This window comes from Haliotis asinina, chromosome 7, assembly GCF_037392515.1.
Source record: "Haliotis asinina isolate JCU_RB_2024 chromosome 7, JCU_Hal_asi_v2, whole genome shotgun sequence".
NCBI classification, from domain to species: Eukaryota; Metazoa; Mollusca; class Gastropoda; order Lepetellida; family Haliotidae; genus Haliotis; species Haliotis asinina.
The window spans coordinates 10408349-10434176 of NC_090286.1; the positions used below are offsets into that span (position 1 = coordinate 10408349).

The 25828-nt window shown below is 39.9% G+C and overlaps 1 protein-coding gene across 2 annotated transcripts in view; it reads right to left on the minus strand.

Moving 5' to 3' along the window:
• LOC137290327 (receptor-type tyrosine-protein phosphatase kappa-like) overlaps positions 1-25828 on the minus strand; it is a 131668-nt gene that overhangs the window by 33793 nt on the left and 72047 nt on the right. The window contains exons 2-9 of one of the 2 annotated variants that reach the window (XM_067821169.1): positions 17894-18109; positions 16665-16892; positions 14090-14239; positions 12954-13103; positions 12342-12491; positions 9245-9394; positions 8918-9067; positions 7297-7446 (exon numbers count right to left, since the gene is read on the minus strand). In XM_067821169.1, the coding sequence (XP_067677270.1) occupies positions 7297-7446; positions 8918-9067; positions 9245-9394; positions 12342-12491; positions 12954-13103; positions 14090-14239; positions 16665-16892; positions 17894-18109 (1344 nt within the window). The remainder of the gene's footprint in view (positions 1-7296; positions 7447-8917; positions 9068-9244; positions 9395-12341; positions 12492-12953; positions 13104-14089; positions 14240-16664; positions 16893-17893; positions 18110-25828) is intronic. The other variant, XM_067821170.1, reaches the window with a different exon arrangement.

The window sequence follows — 25828 nt, forward strand, 5'->3', positions numbered from 1 at the left end:
GGAAACTTAAAAAATGATAGTATCAATATGTGTACAGTACAATATAAAAACAGGCCATAGATCGCCAACAACAGAGGGTAGATCACCATACCAGGGACAATGGGGACTTACAGTACCTCTGCTACCTGCATGATCCCTGGCTGGATTTACATCATCCCCTCAGCTGTTGGCGACTGTATGCAAGATTAGCCACAGATTAAAATTACACATATGCAACGATTAAATAAGTGGAAGATCAAATCTGACTTAAACCGTTTTGGGACTTACGTACCCTCTCAGGAGGACAATAATTTTACGGTACTTCAACCCCCTTCGAGGATACAGCCACTAACAATCTTAGTTGCTAATTCAACTTCCATTCATAAAAGATTAATCTATTTACAAATCATGTAACAAGTCTAATTCTTTTAAAAACGCAATGATTAAATGAACACTGACATTACTAAAAAGATCCTTTATAGTTCTTGATTTAAAATACTGATCCCTTGTGATGGAATATTCCACACAGTCAAGCAGGACATGCTTGACTGTGATTCTTTCATCACAAGGGATACAAAACGGAGGATCTTCACCTTTAAACAAATATTCATGTGTATATCTTGTGTGGCCAATACGACATCGTCGCATGATGACCTCTTCAAATCTGGACTGACAACCCAAGTAAGTGTAACCAATGTAGGGTTTTATTTCATGTAGTTTGTTGATACCTACTTGGGTGTCCCACCTCTTCTGCATCAGATCACGGATGTAAGACCTAATGTTAGCTTTATAATCAGTGTAGGGAATGTGAAGTGGTGTCACAGATTGTTTGAGTGCTGCTTTAGCAGCAAGGTCAGCCAAAGTGTTACCAGAGATCCCAACATGGCTGGGCAACCAACAGAAGACGATGTCGTATTGGCCAGTAGCAAGATCATTATACAATTCAATAATTTCTGTTAAAAGTGGATGTTTGCAAGAAATATTTTTAATAGCCTGAAGACAAGAAAGAGAGTCTGAATAGATTATATATTGTTTACGTTTAGGGTGTTTTTGAATATATTTAAGAGCCGCTAGTATGGCGTTTGCTTCAGCTGTAAAAATAGAACTATTGTCTGGCAATCTAGAAGATATTGTTATCGATCCATTGACAGTGGCACAAGCCACTGCGCCACTGTCCTTCGAACCATCTGTAAATAAGGGTTTGTAATTGCTATATTTAGTTTTTAATTGGTTATATTCTTGTTTATACTGCAATTCATTTTTCTGATTTTTTAAATGAAGTTAATGTTAGGTCGACTTGAGGCCTAACCAACTGCCAAGGAGGAGAAGAAAGAAGACGAGAGGGAGCTATGTTTTTCAGCTCAATGCCGGCCGAAGAAAGAAAGGGTTTAATTCTGTGCCCTAGAGGTGGAACCAGAGAAGACTTCTTGTCATACAAATCCCCATAAAGTGGATTGAACACACAGTTATATGCAGGGTTAGATTCATTAGAGTATAATTTAGTAATGTATTGTAAGGATAATTTTATACGACGTAGTGTAAGAGATGGTTCATCAGCCTTAACGTAAAGACTGTCAATAGGTGAAGTTCTGAAAGACCCAAGACAAAGTCTTAGACCTTGGTGGTGGACAGAATCAAGAAGTTTAAGGTTGCTTTTACAGGCTCCACCATATACGATGGAGCCATAATCGAGTTTTGAACGGATCAGTGATCGATATAGGTGTAGGAGGGTAGCTTGATCCCCTCCCCACTTTGAGTTGGAAACAACTTTCAACAGATCGAGTGCTTTCAGGCATTTGGCTTTGAGGGATTTAATATGCGGCAAAAAAGTTAAATGGGAGTCGAAAACTAGGCCCAGAAACTTGGCCTCCTTTACAACTTTAATGGGAGTGCTATTTAAATATACTTCAGGGTCTTTATGCGATTTATATTTCCTACAAAAGTGTAGACAGTTAGTTTTCGACTTTGAGAACTTAAAACCATTTTCAAGACACCATTTATTTATTTCATTTAAACATAATTGCAGTTGCCGTTCAATAGTATGGATATTTTTACCACGACATGAAATATTAAAATCATCCACAAAAAGTGATCCATCAATGGAATCGTTTAAAACCTTGGATAAACTATTAATGTTAATGCTAAATAAGGTAACCGACAAAATACTGCCCTGGGGAACACCCTGATCCTGTTTATAATGATCAGACAGGGTTGAACCCACACGGACATGAAATTGCCTGTCTTTTAAAAATTGTGATATAAAAAGAGGCAAACGGCCTCTCAAACCAAAACCATGTAGATCCTTCAAAATGCCATGTTTCCATGTGGTATCGTAAGCCTTTTCAAGATCAAAGGAAATTGATACAGCATGTTGTTTATTGACTATAGCATTTTTAACAAAGGATTCTAAACGTACCAAATGATCAATGGTACTATGATTTTTCCTGAAACCACACTGAATATTTGTGATAAGGTTATTGGTTTCAAGATACCAAACTAATCTATTATTCACCATACGCTCCATGGTTTTGCAGACACAGCTAGTTAACGATATTGGTCTATAATTCGACGGATCTGTATGATCCTTACCAGGTTTTGGTATTGGAACTACAATGGCATTTCGCCATGAAGAAGGAAATTTGCCAGACGTCCATATTTGGTCAAATATATCCAAAAGTGTCATCAAACATGATTCAGGTAAGTGTTTCAGTAGCTGGTAATGTATATTATCATCACCTGTTGCAGTGTCGTGAGCTTGGTCAAGAGCCGTATGGAGCTCATGTAAAGAAAACACTTCATTGTAATCTTCCCCGTTATTTGAATCGAAATTAAGTTTTGTCTTTTCCTGTTGTTTCTGATATCTCTGAAACTCAGGGACATAATTCGCCGATGATGAATTTTCGGCAAGAGTTTCGCCAATTTTATTTGCAATTTCAGATGTGTCAGTAATTAAATTATCCCCATCTTTAAGATGGTGAACACCAGCTTTTGAACCTTTACCTTTAATTCTTTGAACCATGTTCCATACTTTGGATATTGGCGTACGTGAATTAATTTTGGAGACACAGTTTCTCCAGGATTGCCGTTTGTTTTGTTTGAAGGTACGACGTGCTTTCGCGTTGAGTATTTTAAATTTATTTAAGTTGTGGACAGTTGGGTGATGGCGGAAATATTTGTCTGCTTTTTTTCTCGCTTTCCTGGCTTGACTACAATCTGTATTAAACCATGGTTTCCGTACATGTGGATTCGTAGAGGACTTGGGTATACACTCATCAGCAATTTCATTTAAAACGTCAGAAAAACACTGAATGGGATCAGCTATGTCACTAAAAACTTCGGGCCGTATTTTAGATGTGCATAAAGCAAGAAATAAAGACCAGTCTGCTTTTGAAAAATTCCATCTCGAATATGATGGAGAGTCAGACGGATTAATTTCTGATAAGAAAGTTGGAAAATGGTCACTTCCACAGAGGTCATTGTGGACCGACCATTCAAATTCATTAAGTAGCCTAGAATCTGAAAGAGACAAGTCTAAAGAAGAGTAAGTGCCAGTTGCAGGGTGCAGGTAAGTGCTAGAATCATCATTGTAAATACACAAATCATTATTGGAGATAAAATCTTCCAGTATTTGACCCTTTGAGTTAGTGTTTGAGCCACCCTATATCGGGTTATGGCCATTGAGATCACCCATTATAATACAAGGTTTAGGAAGTTGGTCATAGAGAGCTTGCAGATCTGACAGTTGGAGTGCTGAAGAAGGCGGAATATACAAAGAGCATATAGTGTAAAGGTAACATGAAGAGTTAGTCTAACTGCAACGGCTTGGAGGTTAGTTGCAAGTGGTACAGGACTATGTATAACATACTGTTTAACAAGGATTGAAGATCCCCCAGTGGCTCTGTCACCCGGAGGTGAAAAGTAATGATATGCATCAAAATGCCGTAAATCAAAAGCATCTGTCTGCTTCAAAAGAGTTTCCTGCAGACAGAAAGCCGATGGTGCAAAATCTTGGACTAAAAGCTGTAACTCATTAAAATTGGACCGTAAGCCTCTACAATTCCACTGTACTAGTTTTTTAGAATGAACTATCTTTTAGGAGGGTTGATTGGGGATCTGCCCCTCACTTTCTTTGAGGGCGATAAACTATGTGCCCTTTGATGGATGCTATCAGAAACATCCATATCCTCTAGTGATCCAAATTTGTTAGATATTTTTATCTTATCTGACCCTTTAGATGCCCGATTTGTTTTTGAAGTGTCTACCCGTGATTTGATTTTGGACTTTCCAGGTTGGTTCTCATTTCTGTCAGGTTGAGAACAAGTTTGTGGAAGAGAAGATTGTTCCTGCAAGTGGTTCAGCTGTGAAAGTGATTTTGCTGTCTGAGTGAACTGATCAGGAGACAATCGTGTAGGAGTGTCAGAGTTTACCCATGTCAAGTCTGTTTGGCATGAGTGCGAGGAGGTATTTTTAATTGTGACTGAAGGACTTTCCTTATGGGTTGTTTCGGTTGATGAACTGGCGATAGAGGCATAGGTTTCACTGTGTTCTCTAGACTGAACAAGCTTTTTTGCTTCAGCAAAGCTGACATTCCTGGTATATTTAACCCGATTTATTTCCATCTGTTGTTTCCAAACAGGACAGTCTTTAGAAAAGGATGAGTGACTTCCGTGGCAATTGGTGCATTTTTTATAACTATTGTCACAATCTTCTGTTACATGTGTATTCTCAGCACAGTGAGCACAAGTAACAGACAATGTACAATTATTCACTCCATGTCCGTACTTTTGACATTTAAAGCACCGCAGAGGACTAGGGATGTACACATCAACGTTCACATTACAGTAACCTGCCTTGATTGATTTAGGAGGGTTTGGCGCTGAAAACGAGAAGAGATAAGTGTTTGTTGGAACTGATTCATTATTTTTGCGGGTTGTAAATCTCCTGACAAATAACACTCCTTGGTCTTTCATCTCAGAAGCGATATCAATCTCTGTCATGTCAGTAAAGAGGCGATCTCTGTCTCTTACAATCCCTTTGCTAGTATTCAAAGTTCTATGAGCAGAGATCTCAACGGGAACACCAACAAACATATCTGTTGATAGCAGGTTCATTGCTTGCTGTTTCATCTTACATTCGACTAACAGGGATCCTGAACGCAACCTCTGAACATTCTTCACTTCTCCTGCTATGCCATAAACTCCTTTTGAAATCGCGAAAGGATTTAGTTTCAAGGGAGTCTTATCCAAAGTCTCAATAATCAGGAAATGTGGCCAGTAATCAAGTACTGTGGAGGGTCGTTGTTCGTCATCAGTGTCATGGGGACGTTTTGTTTTCTTAGAGGGTGTTTCGTAGTCCATGGTAAGTGTATAGTCGTTCATCATCCGAGCTCCCCATCCACCACGGAGTATCACAAGGACAATGCTAAACACAAGCGGATCTCCGACTTGCAGCACCAAGGATACTCAGATGATATACTCCAGCAGAAAAATTAAAAAAGTTCAATAATTCCACCAGATTGGCCCATGAGCCACTGCCTTCTGGACATAGGACTCTAGGCAAGTTACAAAGTTGGATATCGAAATCACAATCAAAAGAAAATTATATCATCATGAAGCTAGAACAAAATTTGTAAATAGTGTCTCAAATTTGTGCAGCCAAATTTACATGTACGGGGCTTAGCATGACCAGCCGATTGGTTGAACCGGGCCCATTCAACCTCCCGTCTAGGTGAAGTAAGGGTCGAAGGGGTGTGTTGAGCAAAGGAAACACGGTTACAGGCTCCCAGTGCCCTCAACCCCCAGACTCCCGTCCTCCACCGACACAGTGCCGCAACCCACGGCAAACGGGTTAGTGGACCAAATATCCCCCCGGGTCCACAACGGGGGTGTCGGCGAGCTCTTGGCGTTACCCAGCACCCACCACAAGGAGGTGGCTCGCAACGGATGCCTCCATTGGGCAGAGGTGTTATATTTCCGAAAACTGTTCCAAACTATTCCAATGTGCTATTAATCCCGGTCGCATTTTCACAGTCTAAACTCTGTTGAAACTGTTGTGGACTTATCTTTGGGCATAATTTTGTCGATGGTATAACTAGTGAAAACCTGAATGACACAATGACAAGAGAAGAAATATATCAAAACTGGATGTGATCAGCGAAGGCTGATTTGCTGTCGGACTTTGTGAACGATGTTCTTTCACACGGGTGTTGATCGGTCGGGACATTTCGCCTATATAGCTCTGTCCAAAGTGCAGTGCAGCGCAGTGCAGTGCAGTGCAGTGCAGTGCAGTGGACAGAGCTATGTATCCCGAATGACCAACACCCGTGTGAAAGAAAACCAGACATCAGTCACATCCAGTCTAACCCATTCACCTCATTAGCTAGACCGGCCGACAACCAAAAGGACATTACAAAATGGAAACTCGCCAATGCCATTCATATCAAACGTCAAAACTCTACCATCAACCGAGATCAAGCATATTACATTCCATCAGCTTATGATGCACTCCTCCAAGCCCAACCAGCTGTATAAACATTTGTGCCTTGCTAAACTATCCCTTACATTTGTACATCGGTGGCTTCTACTCCCTCCCCCAATGTCTACCCACTGGTTTCATCACCTCAGTCCCCATCCTATTGTGTTAATTACCGTGTTACCTTGTTGTCTTCGGAAGTCTCATTAGACATGATTTGCCAACACTGTATGTTACATTCCTGCTTGACAACGGAGCAAGAATCTGCACCGAAACGTCGCACCATCGTAACCTCATCACACTGTGATTCTGAATCGGGCGTGGACTCACTGTGGAGAGCACTCGTATGATTTATGACAGCATTAGTGTGTACTTATAGACATGACCATTAGGTAAGAACATTTGATGAAGAATGTCCTCAGACCAAGAACCCAAATACCCATTTATTTTAATTTGAAGGAAGACAAAAAACTAAACTTTATTTCTTGAGATTGCAGCCATTAATTAAAACGCCAATGTATCAGTTGAACAGAGGCGTTATTTTTCGCTGCCATTCTGTAAAACGTAATGTTTCCAAAATCTGTCCAAATGAGTTATTAATTACAGTTGCATTTCTCAAAGTGTAATACCTGTTACCCTCGGTGGTAATTTCGTTGATGGTGTAACCGGTGAAATCGTGAACGGTCGAATGACAACGGAAGAAGTAATCGCTTTTAGGAATCGAATTTGACTTCTCAGCAAAAAAGTGTAATTACCATAAAGATCCGAGAAAGACTCGAACGAACATTATATTTTCCCATGTAGACAGTGCAATTGCAATACTAGTCATAAATGTCGACACATTACCTGTAGTACAATCTATTCCCATCCATCCGTCCACACATCCATCATCTGAACAGGCTCCACGGATGTGGTCACATGCGGTGGAAGACGTCTTACAGTGTCGAGAACTGCAGTTTTCGGCACAGTTGGCACCGTATGTTCCAGAGGCACACACTGGGGAAGATACGGTTCATTACAAGAAGAATTTAAACAAAAACCCGGATAAGTCATGATTAAAGTTTATTATCATCCCTGTTACAATCCGTTTGATTGAAAATTCAAAAACGCAAAAACTAATAATCATAAATGAGTCAAACCAACGCCAAAGTAAATAGGAAAAACATACCAAAATGAACAAAAATCTTTAATAAAGTACACTTGTTTACAGAAGCTATATGACGATTTGTGACATAGTTGTGGCGACAGGTCATGTGACACCCAGGTAAGCGATATTCACGTGCACTGTTCATTTCAGTAGGGGATGGTATGAAAACACATTTTGATTCTGAATCGGACATTGATTCACTGTGGAGTGCACTCGTATGATGGCAGCACTGATAGCCGCCTGTTGTAAACCACTTCAAAGTCAGTACTGATGCTCCACATTATTTTAACTGATTTTTGCCATGTATCTTGTGAATTCGCAGCCATGCATTCGTGGACTGGATTTTAAACGTATGTCAATTTAAACGTTGTGTTATTCCGGGCAATGTCATGATGATGCCCCAGTTCGCTTAAATCGTGTTCACATCGCAGTGATAAGGAGGCAAACGTGAGACATCAGGACTTCGGATGCTGGTCACTTTTATGACAGTATGATACGGATTATTGTCTATGACAATTAAGTTCTTTGGTAGCAAAGTCTTGAACACAACAGATCATCCAGGTAAAAAGCACACAGATTTACAACCTACACAATGAATCGGACCCCTTTCCTCTAAAGGCGGGTCCTCTGGAACATGTCACTTCATTGTCATTAACCCATTGTGTTTCTGCAGTGTGGCTTGTATTCCCCCAAGTCTTTGACACATGCATATGGTACGTAAATAACTGTTTCTCATTCGCACATTATCTCATCTATCACAAAGAACATGTCTCACATTAGCAGTAACTTTGGTGTTCCAAAATCCGAACTTATAAAGATATTTCCAAAGTTGGCACTGAGATATTGAGTGGGATTGTTGTCCAGAAATGTAATTTCTAAGGCACAGAACAATTTCAGGCGTATGATGACGTCACTTGGACTACGTCGGCTGCCCGGACCAGATATTCTAAGGTGGATGGAGGTTGTGTTTCCTGTTGGGCATAATAATCCATGACACTGCAAAGGTGTCTATTGGGAACGTTCTGTACAACTGGGTTCGTGTGGGGTCTGACGTTGGCATGCTGATAAAGGGCCACCCATGGCAGCTGTTATTGAAACAACAGGACAGCTGGGCAAAGCCTAGACACAGTAATAAGTTTTGTCCATGTTGAATGTAGAATGACTAGGGGAGAAGTAACACCCTTTGGGAATTGAATTCCACTGTTCAACGAAAAACATGCAATTCCCATAAAGGTAGAGAAATATTGGAATGAACACTTTATATCCCCATGTGGACTATAACAAGTATGTGATACCAGTCATAAATGTCCCTCACATTACCTGTAGTACAGACCAAACCCGTCCATCCATCCTTACACCTATCAGCAGGACAGGCTCCACTGAATCGGTCACATGTTGAAGAAAACGTCATACACTGTCGTGAACTGCAGTCCTTGGCACAGTTAGCACCGTATTTTCCAGAGCCACATGCTGAGTACAATATGGAGAAAAACAACAACAAAAGACTCTATGAAAGTCTATATACCAACACCTTTTGGGAATTGAATTCGACTATTCAGCAAAAAAAAAATTTGGAATTAACACTTTATATCCCCATGTAGACTGTAACAATTAGTTGATACTAGTCATAAATGTCCCTCACATTACCTGTAGTACAGTCTGTCCCCATATATCCGACCTCACATCCATGCCCTGAACAGGCTCCATTGATGTGGTCACATGCGGTGGAAGACATGTTACAGTGTCGGTAACTGCAGTTTCCGGCACAGTTGGCACCGTATGTTCCAGAGCCACATGCTGAATACGATATGGAAAAAAGCCCATAACACTATGTGAAAGTCTATATACTGATAAAGATTACAACAATAAACCTTGGTCAAAGTCTATCATACATGTTCATAAAATCAGTATCAGACGAAATAAGAATTGTCACGAGGAATTACCAGCATCTGTTTCTATGAAATTTCTAAGATGCTTGGGTGAGAGATCAAAGGCGCCGACAATACTTTATCAGACGATAGTGTCCACGTTTTTGCATTATGTCACAATGTGTTGGCGTCACTGCGCCATTCCAGCTGGACCCGTCATAATCGAACGTAACCTTAGTAACTGGATGCTATCCTTACTCAAAATAAAGAGTTTCCGCATCGACTGCCGATCGGAGAAGTTGTTTCTCTGATGAGAGAAACCTGCCATGTGGTGCAATTCTATTTTCACCAATTTTCAGAAATATGGCTAGAAAATATGTGATTGAAAATCTTAGAACCGGTTGCCGAAAAACTGTCTTCAAACACGAAATAGAGATACAGTGTTCCCAGAAATTATTGAGAAAATCTTTGTTTTTTTTCTAATGATGCTAAGATTGGAAAAAGGGCTTTCACGATGCACTAAGCATACTAAATAAGGGAGACAACTCTTGAAGGCTTAGAAGGCAGTTCATTACGTCAAGAGTTATCTCTCTTGTCTGAGCAGACGGCTTCCTGTGTTGACATGGCAGAATTTACAGCAAGAGAGAAAAGAAAGCTCATTCTAGATGATTTTGAAAGGGGTGAGGCTGATGCTAAAGTGTTAGCTTGTAGACATGGTATTCCTCTGTCTACAGTATACAGAACTTTGAAGAATATTCAAACAGGAACCGGGATAGAGCACAAAGCAGGGGCAGGTCGGCCTAGGAAATTCAGTGTTGTGGATCGCCGAAGACTTGGGCAGATTGTGAGTAGGGGCAAATTGAAAAGTGTTGAGAACATCAGAAATGAAATGATTAGCCGAGGAAGTCCTCAGGTATGCAATGAAACAGGCAGGAATTACAGATACTTAATTGGGTGAAAAAACGTGGAATTCCCTCGCCGTTGATGAAAGATGCACAAAAGGAAAAACGTTTAAGCTGGTGTCGGGCTCATGAAAATCAAGATTGGGATAATGTTTTCTTTTCGGATGAAAGTTCTGTTTGGCTTTTCCCTAATTGTGTGAAAATTTGGACCAAAGATACTGTCAAACCTATCTACCAGCGACCAAAACATAGCCCGAAGTTTCACATGTGGGGTGGCATATCGGCTCGCGGAGTGACGCCATTGTGTGTTTTCACGGGAAACTTGACAAAAGAAAGATACGTTGACATTCTAAATGGTCACCTTCTTCCGACAGCACAAACATTGTATGAAGATGATTGGATTTTCCAGCATGATAATGGCCCAAAACACACTGCGCGCTACACAAAACAGTGGTTGTCGGGCGAAAATGTTCAAGTTTTAGACTGGCCCAGTTACAGCCCAGACCTAAACCCTATTGAGAATGTGTGGGGAGTCATGAAGGACAGAGTAAACCAAAAGGGACTGAGAAATATTGAAGATATGAAGGTCGAGGTGGTCCAATATTGGGATACCCTGTCACACGATTACCTACAAACTTTGATGGGTAGTGTGCCTAGGCGTATTCAGGCATGCATTGCTGAGCGAGGAGGTCTAACAAAGTACTAAAACAAGACTGAGACTGTAAAAGGATGATGTTTTAACATGTTTATGTAAGTAAAACGCCAGAAGTTAATAAACGTAATGAGTTACATGACGCAACATGATTCTCAATAATTTCTGGGAATACTATATGTGTTAGTTTTGATGCCTTCTTTCTTGACAGTGAAACGTTTTACACATGTCACACCCTGATCTACGAGCTCTGCTGCAATGTCCGACAGACAACACGACCTGTCACGGATGATGGCTCGACAAGAATTCAATGTTCTGTGCGCGGACACAGTCACCTCATTATTGGCAAATGTTTTGACAGACAACAAATTAATAGATTGCTGTCTCCGAGCACATTCAATCAGAAGTGAACCACTGCGGAGACGGGTTACATTCATAACTTCACCACAGATCCCGGAAAGGCCCTAGATATGGCGAAAGGGTTTAATTTTATCGGGAGAAAGTCAACAGCCTCAACTATTAGGAAACGAGGCCAGGCGTCATCCTTTGAAGTAATAGTTTTTGAAGATTCGTCAACTGTTTCATAACGCCTCTTCTTTTCATTTCTAGATAAAACAAATAGTTGTTGTGACATGGTAAAGGAAAGGTATTCAGCACTCGTGCTCCCCACCCACCACGGAGTGTCTACAAGGACGATGTCCATATGCACCGGATCTCCAAGATGCTGACACCAGGGATACACGGGTGTTATACTCCAGAGAATATGACATGAATAGCTGTATGTATATACCAGTTTCATGTCAGACTTGTTTGGCCCTAGACAAGAAATCGGAGACATGCATTATTCAGAGGTCAACATCTCCAGATTGACCCATGAGCCACCGCCTTCTGGCATAGGACTCTAGGCAAATTGATATATATTACTCTGTACATTGAAAATCAGAAAGTCACAGACCCAACAATACAAACTGTGCGAACACAAAAACTATGCACATAGTACAGGGCTTGGCGTGACCAGCCGATTGATAGAACCGGGCCAGTTCTACCACTCGTCTAGGTGAAGTCGGGGCCAATGTGGTGTGTTGAACAACAGGAACACGGTTCCACGCCCCTGTTTACCTCAAAAACCAAGATCCCTTACTCCACCGACACAGGGCCGCAATCCACGGCAAACGGTTTGGTGGACCAAATATCCCCGCGGGTCCATGACGGGGGTGAACGGCTCTTGGCGTTACCCATCACCCACCACGAGGAGGTGGCCGTTCACGGGTGCCGGGCTATAACAATTATGTGATACTAGTGATAAATGTCCCTCACATTACCTGTAGTACAGTCCACACCCGTCCATCCATCCTTACACCCATCAGCAGGACAGGCTCCATTGAATCGGTCACATGTTGAAGAAAACGTCATGCACTGTCGTGAACTGCAGTCCTTGGTACAGTTAGCACCGTATTTTCCAGAGCCACATGCTGAACATGGAAAAAAGCCTATAACACTATGTGAAAGTCTATGTACTGATAAAGGCTATAAGAATAAACCTTGGTAAAAGTCTATTATCATACCTGTTCATGTGTCTTAACATGGGGTGTCTGACACATCAATAGAACAGCCTGTAAGTAAGCATATGTAAGCCCGGACCATGCAAGGTACATTTATGCCTTCCACAACATCATTCTTTTACTTTTTCTTTTGTGAATTGTATTGATCGTCGGTAAGTATTTATTTGATATGGCATCTTAGAAATGAAATACAGTTCGCTCAACCACCAAGTATAGTGTAAAAAAGCACACTTTCGCCCTGAACTATTATATAGGTGGTAAAGCGAACTGTATTTCTTAAACATAGAGTGATATATAAGTCGCATATTCATTAAGCCAGGTAGATAGATATTATGTAATACCAGACTAAGTCATTAATGCCCCTCACATTACCTGTAGTACAGTCCACACCCGTCCATCCATCCTTACACCTATCAGCAGGACAGGCTCCACTGAATCGGTCACATGTTGACGAAAACGTCATACACTGTCGTGAACTGCAGTCCTTGGCACAGTTAGCACCGTATTTTCCAGAGCCACATGCTGAGTACGATATGGAAAAAAGCAACATAACACTTTGTCAAAGTCTATATACTCGTAAAGGCTATAAGAATAAACCTTGGTCAAAGTCAGTTATCATACCTGATCATAAAATCTTCATAACACTATCTAAGAATTGTCACAAGGAACTACCAGCATCTGTTTCTGTACATGTATGTATGTATGTATGAATGTATGTATGAATGCATGCATGCATGCATGCATGCATGCATGCATGCATGCATGCAGGTAGGTAGGTAGGTAGGTAGGTAGGTAGGTAGGTAGGTACGTACGTACGTACGTACGTACGTACGTTCGTCGCTTGGGCTACCTCGCCATACTTCTTCGATGCACGAATCAGATATTGTAAGTAATACAATGGTGTGCTGACACAGAACAAAACATAGCAGCTGGTTTTGAAACATCGGTCTATCTATACACTGCGGAAATTGTTGAGAAAGGTAGTCGTGTTCGTTATCAAAATGCGTACATATATAAAATCGACACTAAGGTATGAAATATGAAGTTTGAAGAAAAACTATGAAAAATTGCTGGGACCGGACCCACCCTGTATCTGTATCTCCAGTAAAGGTCCACGTAAGCATGCTTTGTTCTGTTGTTTTACAAAATCTTTCGATAAAGCATGTCTCTCACATCTTGCAAATACATTCATATTTTCCAGATGTTTTCTTACATTGTCATTATGATCGCCACACAAGCACAATTCCAGTTTGCGTTTTATCACGTTGTATGCATCTGCTGTTACTAATTGTTGTAGCTATCTATCAACATGGCACAATAAAGTAACAATTGAAACGACTCTCTCGTTGACTGAACCTGACATTGAAATACAAGGCTGCTCATCGACCCAGAAAATTCCCACAACACTATTTTTTGGTGGAGTGTACCTGCTAGGATATATCGACATTGCTTGAAGGCAAGTCGACTATCTGCTGACTACTGAATAATGCACCGTGAAAGGACATTACCTGTGGTGCAGTCCACGTCCATCCATCCGTTCTGACATCCACCAGCAGGACAGGTCCCAGTGATATGATCACACGTAGAGGAGAGTACCTTGCAATGTCTGGAGCTGCAGTTTCTGGTACAATCTGGACCGTACATTCCCACCACACAGACTGAATAACACATCGGATAACAATAATGCAATAACAAGTGTAAAAGAAGGTAACACATGTGGAAGTGAGGCCGTGGCAATGTATGATGTACATACAATACAATGCACAGAATTGTATAAGCTGTTAAACATGCTACACATTATACCTTACGTTCATGACATGAGTAGATACCCTTTCTCGCATTACCTTTTGATCATGAGGAAATATTGCAATAAGCCATGTTTGTTATGCAAATTATGCTTACTCCAAGCCTGTATATAACGATATACTTCTAAATAATGCTGGGGTTTTGAACAAGTAGTCTACAAGCACGCTTTTACGAACCGTTACACGCCTTTCGACACATCTTAGTCACAATTAATTCACTAAATTTCTGTTTGTCACAATTTGAAAGCAGTACTAACTACTGACACTGACAGCTGTACAGCCGAATGTGTTGTAACGTCATTCGTGGACAAGAAATCTTATTTGTATCAGTGGATTATTTGAGTGAAATCGGTCTGGATTGTACTGTCACAATGAGTCCACGTGTCTCCGAAATGGAGTCGATTAAAGTGAAAAAAGCCATTTAATACATGTTTATAAATGTTTATTTTAATCATTTATTTTTGGCGAATGGTGCTTACTAAACACAACAATGTCACACATGTAAAACCATGTGGAAAGAACAACGAATCCTGCAACATCGAAAGGTAGAACGTTCCAAGACGGTTCTGGGTCGTTTTAGATCTGTAGTTGTTTTTCAAAAGCTGGGTTAAGAGAGTTTAATAATTTGATTTTCTGGTTTAATGATCTTTTGTCATTCCGAATAGTTTGCATACCGCCGTCATGTGTCAGTCGTGATGCAGTGTGATGTCGTACTGCAAACGTCGACTCAATGGTGGGTGCTGTCAGTGGGGTAGACAAAAAAAACCCGTCTAATCCTTCTATCCAACACCAGTTTTTCATAACCTATCTGCACTGTTAACTCCATATATGATTATAAGCCCGGGCTCTTTTTCTTTTAACTCGTTTTCGTTTCTGAAGTACTTCTGGGAATTCTTTAGCAAAGGCAGACTGCACTTACCAAATCCTAATCGCTCACTTGAATGCACGAGAGGTAAGCATTTAATGTTTTAATATTTTATTAATGTTTTAACTGAGAACACTGTCAAAATAATTTGTGAGCGTCATTCACCACCGGCACTGTAATATTCGATAGAGCTATTCTCTCTTTCACTAACGAAAGCTGATTGGTCAATTCAAACTCAAGAAATATCGTGACTTCTACCCTACCTCAATGTACTATGGTGATTCCATATATAATACTTGCTTCACGAAGCATTTAAACACATATCACGTAATTGAACACGTATTTCCACCACTTCACATGTACTTTATCATATATGACATGGATGATATCTAGTTAATATAATTGTGTATACTCATCTGATAAATCAAACGATCACATATGACTCGATACATTGATGGGAAGACGTTGAAACGCGAGTAATGATATCTATTGACACACCTTTAGTTAGGTTACTTAAGATAAGCTAACCGATGTGCCGCGATGCTTTTGGACACACTTCAATTCATTCGCACAGCAGAAGACATGACTTTTAAGCAAGTGTACATATTCTGTCCACATTTCTCTGATTCAGTGATTCTAGAAAGAAGGTACTTCAACTAGCTAGAGCTCTAGTAAACAGCTTGTAATTGGTCACCAATTCAGTATCATTGATCAAATTCGCCTTCCAGTACTGCTGCTCGTTTGGTTTAAATAGCCTGTGTATTTTATATGATGAATCGAGTGGCAGACGTTACACTTCATGAAAATTTCTTAGAGCTGCATTTCCTTTGATACGAAACAACAGCACAGCTGCAATTAGAGTTAGCTCCTTTCGAAATTCGATCCTCTGATAATGCGGTTCCCGTGTCTCACTCATTACGTTTTGTATTGTATGCATTATGCTGCATACACAATGCTACCTCAGATGTGGACAACAGCTGATTCATCAAACCACTTTCAGGCAATATCAGCATATCTTGCAGTAAAATATACACTTTGATACCGACATTGAAAGTCCAGCCCATTGTATTTCACAAGAGTGAACGTAATTTTATCTAGGCGATGCAGATAAGTCATTCATGTCAAATTCAAATATTGTTAGCAAAATATTGACGATTTGGGTAATCACCCACATCGCAACTCTCGGTGAGTACGTTGAATTCTGTGTAACTACTTTTGCCAACGAATGTAATTGTTTTCTATATAAGTTCATGGAGAGTTAGCGTATGTGGTTCAAGCAGTCTGTGTGATACTGTTTCTATATAACAGCATAAAACATGTCTTAAAAGTCCCCTTTTTAAAATGTCACAATATTGTAAAATCATGTGCAAACAGATTTCGTCAATATATTTATCACTTCAAGAGAATACTTACTCCACACCTGCACTTCCGCAAAGTCCAGTATAGGACCAGCTCCATCATTGTTAATATTTGTGTAGACAGTCAGGTAGCGCCAGAGCCCAGGACAAGTTACATTCAGTACATCGTTGATGTCTAATCCGTCAGGACGCCCTGTTACAGTGTGGCATAGATTCCCTTCTTTTGGCTCAGATGAATTTGTTTCGGATGTGTATAACTGCACGCCATTACGTCTGTTCTTGTCTGAAACAGAGATACACAGAACTTAACGTTGGGCGTCTCAATGAAAGAAATACAACCACCTATACCAGGTTTGAGTGACATAACGAACCATTGCGTAATTATGCCATGCCGTTATGTCACATTGCACACATCTGGTTCTTATCTACCCTTGATTATTCCTTATAACTGGTTTACCCACTGCTTTAGTAACTGCCTTTATTCTCCTGCAGAGGTGTATGCCATTGGGTAGCGAGTTGTTTGATGAACATCCTTTGAAAATGTCTTATTGAACCTATCGCTTTTTTCAGACATTATATCCAGATATATATTTTTCACTAATGAAGATGTTAAATGGCACCTGACAAAAGTAAGACTCTCAAGGAGAATAACTGACTTCGTGTTTTAAGACACAAGAAATGGGTTTCAATCATGTGAGGAATAGAACTTGAATTCCACGGAGGAGCGAACGTTTTTACCATTATGCTAACCCACAGACCCAGATTGTAATGAAGCGTGTCAGCTGTGGTATGCATAGATGCCTAAATCTGACATGTCGTGACCTTGATTTGACAACTGGCGAACAGTGGGCACCGTCTAGTTAGTTAATTATAGTACAAACATATTTAAATGGCTATAGTATGAGTGAGTTAGTGCTCACCGAATACTACACCATGAACAAAATAATACCAAAGCATACAACGTTATTGTAAACTTGTAAAAATGTATGTTTGTCGATATATATTTAGATTATCTTCAACGTGAGGTTTGGTTATGTTTTTTTCTGAGAAATACATATACCGCAAAAGAAAATCAGCATTTGAGTAAAGTAAACATCATAATCGTATGCTGATGGCTTATGGCCTGAATTGAAACGAGATTCAACCTCGCATTTGACTTTAGCACACTGACCGATATCGAGATAGATTTCAATGCATGGATCCAGTAAAAAGTCAGTATATGGTTTGCATTTCATATTGTGATTCTGATTCATTTGAAATCGTAAATTATTAGTCTATACGTACAGTCTGTTCTAAAATACAGGATAACCTGAGCTGACTGCACAGTTGTCTGCAGATCCACCTTCCACCAGGCGCTAGATTGACCTGTCGCGGTGTGGGCTACGTATCCATCCCCATATGCACTTGTTACTCCGTCTACAGCTGTGCTGGCAGGATGACGGTCGTCCAAGTGTGAACTCATCCATGCTGGTTTCCTCTCAGCAACATTTGTTCTAGTACCTAGCAAGTAAGAATAGAATTCCACACATGCAGTAAGAACAGCTTGTGATGAGTTCATCATGAATAGCAGATATTCGTAACTATGTGTCCAAAATGGCTGTCATCAGTTTTCAATCATCCTAGTTACACTTACGTCCCCTTTGTAACAGAGATTTGAAGCATGTGGTGATCGCTGCAAACAAGATGTGGGAGTGATCAAATCTTAGTTCCTTTGATATCAAGAACCCTTGTGAAAACAACACGTGTCAACCCGCCAAAGTGGCGGTGTTTCTCACCAATTGCTTGTTACTATGGTCTAGAGACAACCATTGTTTATGTTTAGATGTATACGTCTCTTCATATCCGTCAAGAATGTGATCCGTGAACTTTACAGTAATCTACAGTTAAAGAGAACTCGGACGTACGTAAGTGAGTGAGTTAAAATGTAGATAAAGATTACTTTGTTATGTATGTAAAAGGCGCCTTACTCTTGCCTCGGTTATCTGAAATGAGATTTCCTATTACCCTGGATTCTCACCCTAGGTCTGTTTTTGAAATAAAGCAAAAAAAAAAAAAAAACTATCACAGCGGCCTAAAGATAATCATCACTGACCTTGTAGTAAATAGTTTATATTGTGATGCCATTGTATAAATACTTCCAGTGAATGTATTCTGCCTCGCCACTTTGTACCTCTGTTGGTATTCCATTGTACCGATTAGTACGATTTGAAAACTTGTCTTTGTATGCAACAGTTAGCTTTATTACATTTCTTACGATGCTTGTTAGTTTCGCATTATCACATACAGATTTCAGTTGCTAGAGCACAATTCTTATACGTTCATGTTACAGGTTAGCTTTTTGTGTCAAAATTAACATGATTTTTTTAAACCGTCACGGTCAGTTCTACTGAGATCCAAGTGACCGCGCTGCAATATGCATGAATTGCCTTGCTACAACGATACAGGATTCGTTGTTATATGTAGTCATGGCGTGACAGTTGTGAAATCACAGGTATTTTAATCAGACCATGTCGTTTCAAATGTCATGTTACGCTTCCATTTACAATGACCTTCTGGCTTACACTTTGGCATATGTCAACGTTTCTGTGACTGACAATGGCCATGTGCTTCTACTAACAAATTTTGTCAAATAGCAACCAAGCTTCACATAACATGTCATACTTGACTGAGTGAGTTAATATTTAACGTCACATCGGCAATATCTCAGCCATATCGTGACGAGAACGTTAAGTACTGAAATGAAATATATGGATACTATAAAAACCTGTCAACGACGGACAGTAAAACAACTAGAATATCACAATTTGGATTAAAACTAGTGTGGAATGTTAAAACTAATATCACTATTCGGACAATACAACATAAAATCAGGCTACAGATTGCCAACAACTGAAGGTAGATCACCATACTAGGGGCCATGGGGACTTACGGTACATTTGCTGCCTGCATGGACCCTAGATGGATTTACAACATCCCCTCAGCTGTCAGCAATTTAGTCACATCTAGCCAAAAATTAAAAATACACATATACTACGATTAAGAACAGTGGAAAGTTTAAATTTACTGTAAATGTTTTTGGGCTTACGTACCCTCCCAGGAGGACAATAATTTTACAATACTTCAACCCCCTTCGAGGGTACAGCCACCAACAATTCAAGTTACTAATCCAAACTTGCAATAATTAAAATACATCTATTTACACAACATAACATTCAAAATTCCACCAAAAAATCAATCTCTATTAAACCAATAATTAAATATGAATTAACGCTAGTAAAAAGATCCTTAATTGTTTTAACTGTAAAATACTTATCCCTTGTGATGGAGAATTCAACACAGTCAAGCAGGATATGCTTGACCGTGGTTCTCTCATCACAAGGGATACAAAACGGAGGATCCTCACCTTTCAAAAGGTGCACATGAGTATATCTAGTATGGCCAATACGACATCGTCTTAAAATAACTTCTTCAAATCTGGACTGACAACCAAAGTAAGTATATACGGTTTTATTTCATGTAGTTTATTTATACCTACTTGGGTGTCCCACTTGTTCTGCATCAGATCACGGATGTAAGTTCTAATGCTAGCTTTATAATCAGAGTATGGAATAAGAAGTGGTGTCACAGATTTGTTGAGTGCTGCCTTGGCAGCAAGATCGGCCATTGCGTTACCGGAAATACCTACGTGGCTGGGTAACCAACAGAAGACGATGTCGTATTGGCCAGTAGCAAGATTATTATACAATTCCATAATTTCAATTAAAAGTGGATGTTTACAAGATACATTTTTAATAGCCTGAAAGCAAGAAAGAGAGTCTGAATAGATTATATAGTGTTTACGTTTAGTGTGTCTTTCAATATATTTAAGAGCTGTTAGTATGGCGTTTGCTTCTGCTGTAAAAATAGAACTGTTATCTGGTAATCGAGAAGATATTGTTCTGGATCCAATGACAGTGGCACAAGCCACAGCGCCACCGTCCTTGGACCCATCTGTAAATAAGGATTTATATTTGCTATATTTATGTTTCAGTTGATTATATTCTTGTTTATACTGTAATTCATTCGTTTCTGACTTTTTTAAAGTCGTTAATGTTAGGTCAACTTGGGGCCTAACCAACTGCCAAGGAGGAGGAGAAAGAAGATGGGAAGGAGCTATGTTTCCAGCTCAATGCTGACAGCAGAAATAAGTGGTTTTATTCTTAATCCAAGAGGCGGAACAAGATTTTTATTGTATAAATCCTCATACAGAGGATTGAAAACACAGTTATATGCCGGTTTGACTCATTTGAATATAGTTTTGTTACATACTGTAAAGCTAATTTTATACGTCGCTCCTCAAGAGATAGTTCATCGGCCTCGACATACAGGCTGTCAACAGGTGAAGTTCTAAAGGAGCCAAGACAAAGTCTTAGGCCTTGATGGTGGACTGAATCTAATAGTTTTAAGTTGCTTTTGCAGGCTCCACCATAGACAATGGAGCCATAGTCAAGTTTTGAACGCACGAGAGATCGATATAGATGGAGAAGGGTAGCTTGATCCCCTCCCCATTTAGAATTTGAAACCACTTTCAACAAGTCAAGTGCTTTCAGGCATTTAGTTTTAAGTGACTTAATATGTGGTAAAAACGTTAAATGTGAATCAAAGATAAGACCCAAGAACTTGGTTTCCTTCACAACTTTAATGGCCGTCCCATCTAGAGATAGTTCAGGGTCTTTATGTGGTTTGTATTTTCGACAAAAATGTATGCAGTTAGTTTTCGATTTAGAAAATTTAAAGCCGTTTTCAAGACACCATTTATTAATCTTGTTTAAACACAACTGCAATTCCCGTTCAATGGTATGCATATTTTTACCACGACAAGAAATATTATAATCATCCACAAATAACGAGGCACCCATGAAGAGCCACTTCCTCGTGGTGGGTGCTGGGTAACGCTAAGTGCTCTTCTCCCGTGTGGACCCGGGACAGAATGTGTTCACAGCACCCCATTGCTTGTCGTAAGAGGCGACTAAATTGGGCAACCTGTTTGCCGTGGGTTGCGTCCCGTGTCGGTGGAGGACGGGATCCTGGTGGTTGAGGGCAGATGGGCTTTTAACTGCGTTTTATTTGCCCAACACACCACTTCAGCCCTTACTTCACCTAGACGGGTGGTTGAATGGGCCCGATTCAACCAATCGGCTGGTCATGCCAAGCCCTGTGCATGAACTGTGTATGTATCTTTGGCACAGATTTGATTTGAAATTGTTTTGAATTTCGGCTTTGGCACTACTGGTGATCTGTAAGTTTTGATTGTGAATTCTAATATGAACTTTGCCTAGAGTCTTATGCCAGAAGGCGATGGCTCATGGGCCAATCTGGTAGTTTAATTATTTATAATTCTTCTACTGGAGTATATCATCCGGGTATCCTTGGTGCTGCAAGCTGGAGGCCCGCTTGCTTTAGCATTGTCCTTGTGATACTCCGTGGTGGGTGGGGAGCTCGGATGATGAACCATATGACACCAACCATGGCTTATGAAGTACCCCACAAAAAAAACAAAGCGTCCACTTGAAATTGATCCTGTTGATACTGACCACAGACCGTCTCTATCGATTGAGTATTGGCCACGTTTCCTTGTTATTGAGACTCCGGACAAGACCCCATTAAAGCTGAACCCTTTTGCAGTATCTAAAGGCATTCAAGGTATTGCTGGGGATGTTAAAAACATTCGGCGCTTACGTTCGGGTGCGCTACTAGTTGAGTGCAGCAAGAAACAGCAAGCATCCAATCTGATGAGTATTGAATCTTTTGTGGGCATTCCGGTCACGGTCTCTGCTCACAAGACCTTGAACACTAGTAAAGGTATCATCAGAGATCGTGATCGATTGTTTGCTGACATGTCCGAACTTGATATAGCATGTGAAATGAAAGATCAAGGTGTGCTATATGTGAAGCGCTTTTCAACCCGAAAAAACAATGAAACATTTCAAACTAATACCTATCTGTTTACTTTTTCATGTCCAAATGCTCCAAAATCAGTGAAGGCAGGCTATTGTAACATAGAAGTTGATACCTACATCCCCAACCCGCTCAGGTGTTTTAAATGCCAGAAATATGGACATGGCGTGAATACTTGCACATTGTCTGTTGTGTGTGCTCACTGTGGTGAGAAAACACACACAACAGAAGATTGTGACAGTGATTTTAAAAAATGCACCAACTGTTCAGGCAACCATTCATCTTCTTCGAAACAGTGTCCTATTTGGAAAGAACAAATGGAGATAAACAGAATAAAGTTTACTCAAAATATCTCCTTTTCTGAGGCAAAAAAACTGGTTAAAAGGTCTGATCTTCCAGAAAGTTACGCTACAGTAGCAAAAACATCATCGGAGTCTACCTCAAAAATAACAAAATCATCCACAGGATGCCAAACTACCTTGACTTGGATAAATTGCGATTCGCCACAGCTTTTATACCCTGCTATGTCATCCCAGACTGAGGAATCACTTCCTAGTACATCAAAGTCGTCTTCTGATCACAAATCATCATCATCTCAGTCACACTCGAAATCTCAATCGACAGCTGATAATCGACAAACTGTGAAAGGTAAACCGAAGTCTAAGCCTGATGCTTCAAAACAACAAAGTGGCAGACCTCCTAAAGGGTCACAAAATAAAATTCAGTTGTTTAATAGATATGGGTCTCTTGAAGACATGGACGTTTCTGAAAACGTCCATTCTAGGGCACATAGCTTGTCGCCCTCCAAAAGAGTGCGGGGTAGATCCCCAATAAATGCCCCCAAAAGATAGTTTATTCCAATAATATTGTACAGTGGAACTGAAGAGGATTGAGGACTAATTTACATGAATTACAGCTATTAGTCCAGGATTTTACACCTTCAGCGATATGTCTCCAAGAGACATATTTAAAACAAACAGATACATTTAACCTTCGTCATTTTAATGCATATCATTGTTTTTCACCTCCGGATGATAGGGCCACTGGCGGGTCATCCATTCTAGTCAAACAAAACGTTATTCAAATCCCTGTTTCACTAAATACTAATATGCAGGCTGTTGCAGTGAGAATTACTTTACATGTAGCATTTACGCTATGCTCTCTTTATATTTCACCATCTTCAGCTTTTGCCAAAACTGATCTTCAAGCTCTATATGATCAGCTCCCGAAGCCCTGTATTATAATGGGAGATTTAAATGGGCACAACCCCCTCTGGGGTAGTGTAAATACAAACACTAGAGGTAAATTGTTGGAGAACTTTTGTTCTGACAATGACTTATGTATTTATAATGATGGTTCCAACACATACTTACACCCTGGTACAGGGACTTATTCTGTTCTCGACTTGTCATTGACAAATTCCGAACTACTAAATGAATTCGAATGGTCAGTCCACGATGACCTCTGTGGAAGTGACCATTTTCCTACTATTTTAAAAGCTGTAACTCCATCTGATGTTCCTCCATCATCAAGACGAAATTTTAAAAAGGCTAACTGGGCTTTATATGAAACACTGTGTGCTGAAAAACTTAAACCTGAAAGTTTTATTGACGTTCCTGATGCTATTAAATGCTTTTCTGATGAACTGAATTCCATAGCTGATGAGTGTATACCAAAGTCCTCTGTAGTTCCACACATAAGAAAACCATGGTTCAACGATGACTGCAAACAAGCTAGGAAGGCAAGGAAAAAAGCAGAACATTATTTCCGTCGCCATCCTATGGTCCATAATTTCAATAAATTTAAGATTTTAAATGCTAAAGCACGGCGTACTTTTAAACAGAACAAACGCCAATCTTGGCAACATTATGTATCCAAAATAAATTCTCGGACACCCATGTCCAAGGTGTGGAACATGGTCCAGAAAATAAAAGGCAAAGGTACTAAATCTACGGTCCATCATCTTAAACATGGAGATCAATTACTTACTGATAAATCAGATATTGCGAATAAACTGGGCGAAACTCTTGCTAAACATTCTTCCTCTTCTAATTATATACCTAAATTTCAGCAATATCAAAAACAACAAGAAAAGAAAACTATTAATTTCAATTCTGATAATGGGGAAGATTATAATGAAACATTTACTATTCATGAACTCCATACTGCTCTTGATCAAGCTCATGATACTGCTACTGGAGCTGATAACATACATTATCAACTCCTGAAGCACTTACCAGAATCCTGTTTAGAGACGCTCTTATCAATATTTGATGATATTTGGACTTCCGGAAAATTTCCTTCTTCATGGCGTGATGCCATAGTGGTACCAATACCTAAACCTGGACGTGATCATACAGATCCGTCCAATCATCGACCTATTTCACTAACTAGCTGTGTTTGCAAGACCATGGAACGCATGATAGATAATCGACTTGTTTGGTACTTGGAAACAAATAATCTTATCACAGATATACAATGTGGTTTCCGTAAAAACAGAAGTACTGTCGATCACTTAGTGCGACTGCAATCATTTGTGAAAAACGCACTCATTAATAAACAACATGCTGTGTCTATCTTTTTTGATCTTGAGAAGGCATATGACACAACCTGGAAATATGGCATACTGAGAGATTTACATGATTTCGGTTTGCGAGGTCGTTTGCCTGAATTCATTGCTAAATTTTTACATAACAGGCATTTTCAAGTCCGTGTGGATTCTACCCTGTCTGATCATTATAATCAGGATCAGCGTGTTCCACAAGGCAGCATTTTGTCTGTCACTCTTTTTAGCGTTAAGATCAACAGTTTATCTAAAGTTTTAAACGATTTAATCGATGGATATTTATTTGTGGATGATTTTAATATTTCTTGCTGCGGTAAGAATATGCATACTATTGAACGGCAACTGCAGCTGTGTTTAAACAAAATTGATAAATGGTGTCTTGAAAACGGTTTTAAATTTTCTAAATCAAAAACCAATTGTATACAACATATGTCATATTTGGCATTTCACTTTCTTAGTAAAGTACAAATGCTAGTACTTTTTTTTCTTTTTTTTTCGGTTGAGTCCCATCCGGGATTCGAACCCGCACCCTCAAAGTCAGGCACCTAATCGCCAGCACACAAAGTCAGCCGCCTAGCCCGCTCAGCCACCGCGACTTCCACAAAAATGAAAGTCGGACAACTGGTAGTCTAGACTGCGTACTTTGTGTACCCCTCTGATGAGTGTAAATTGGCACGGCTCCCACGGCCGAAAGCTATGATTACACGATGCCATTT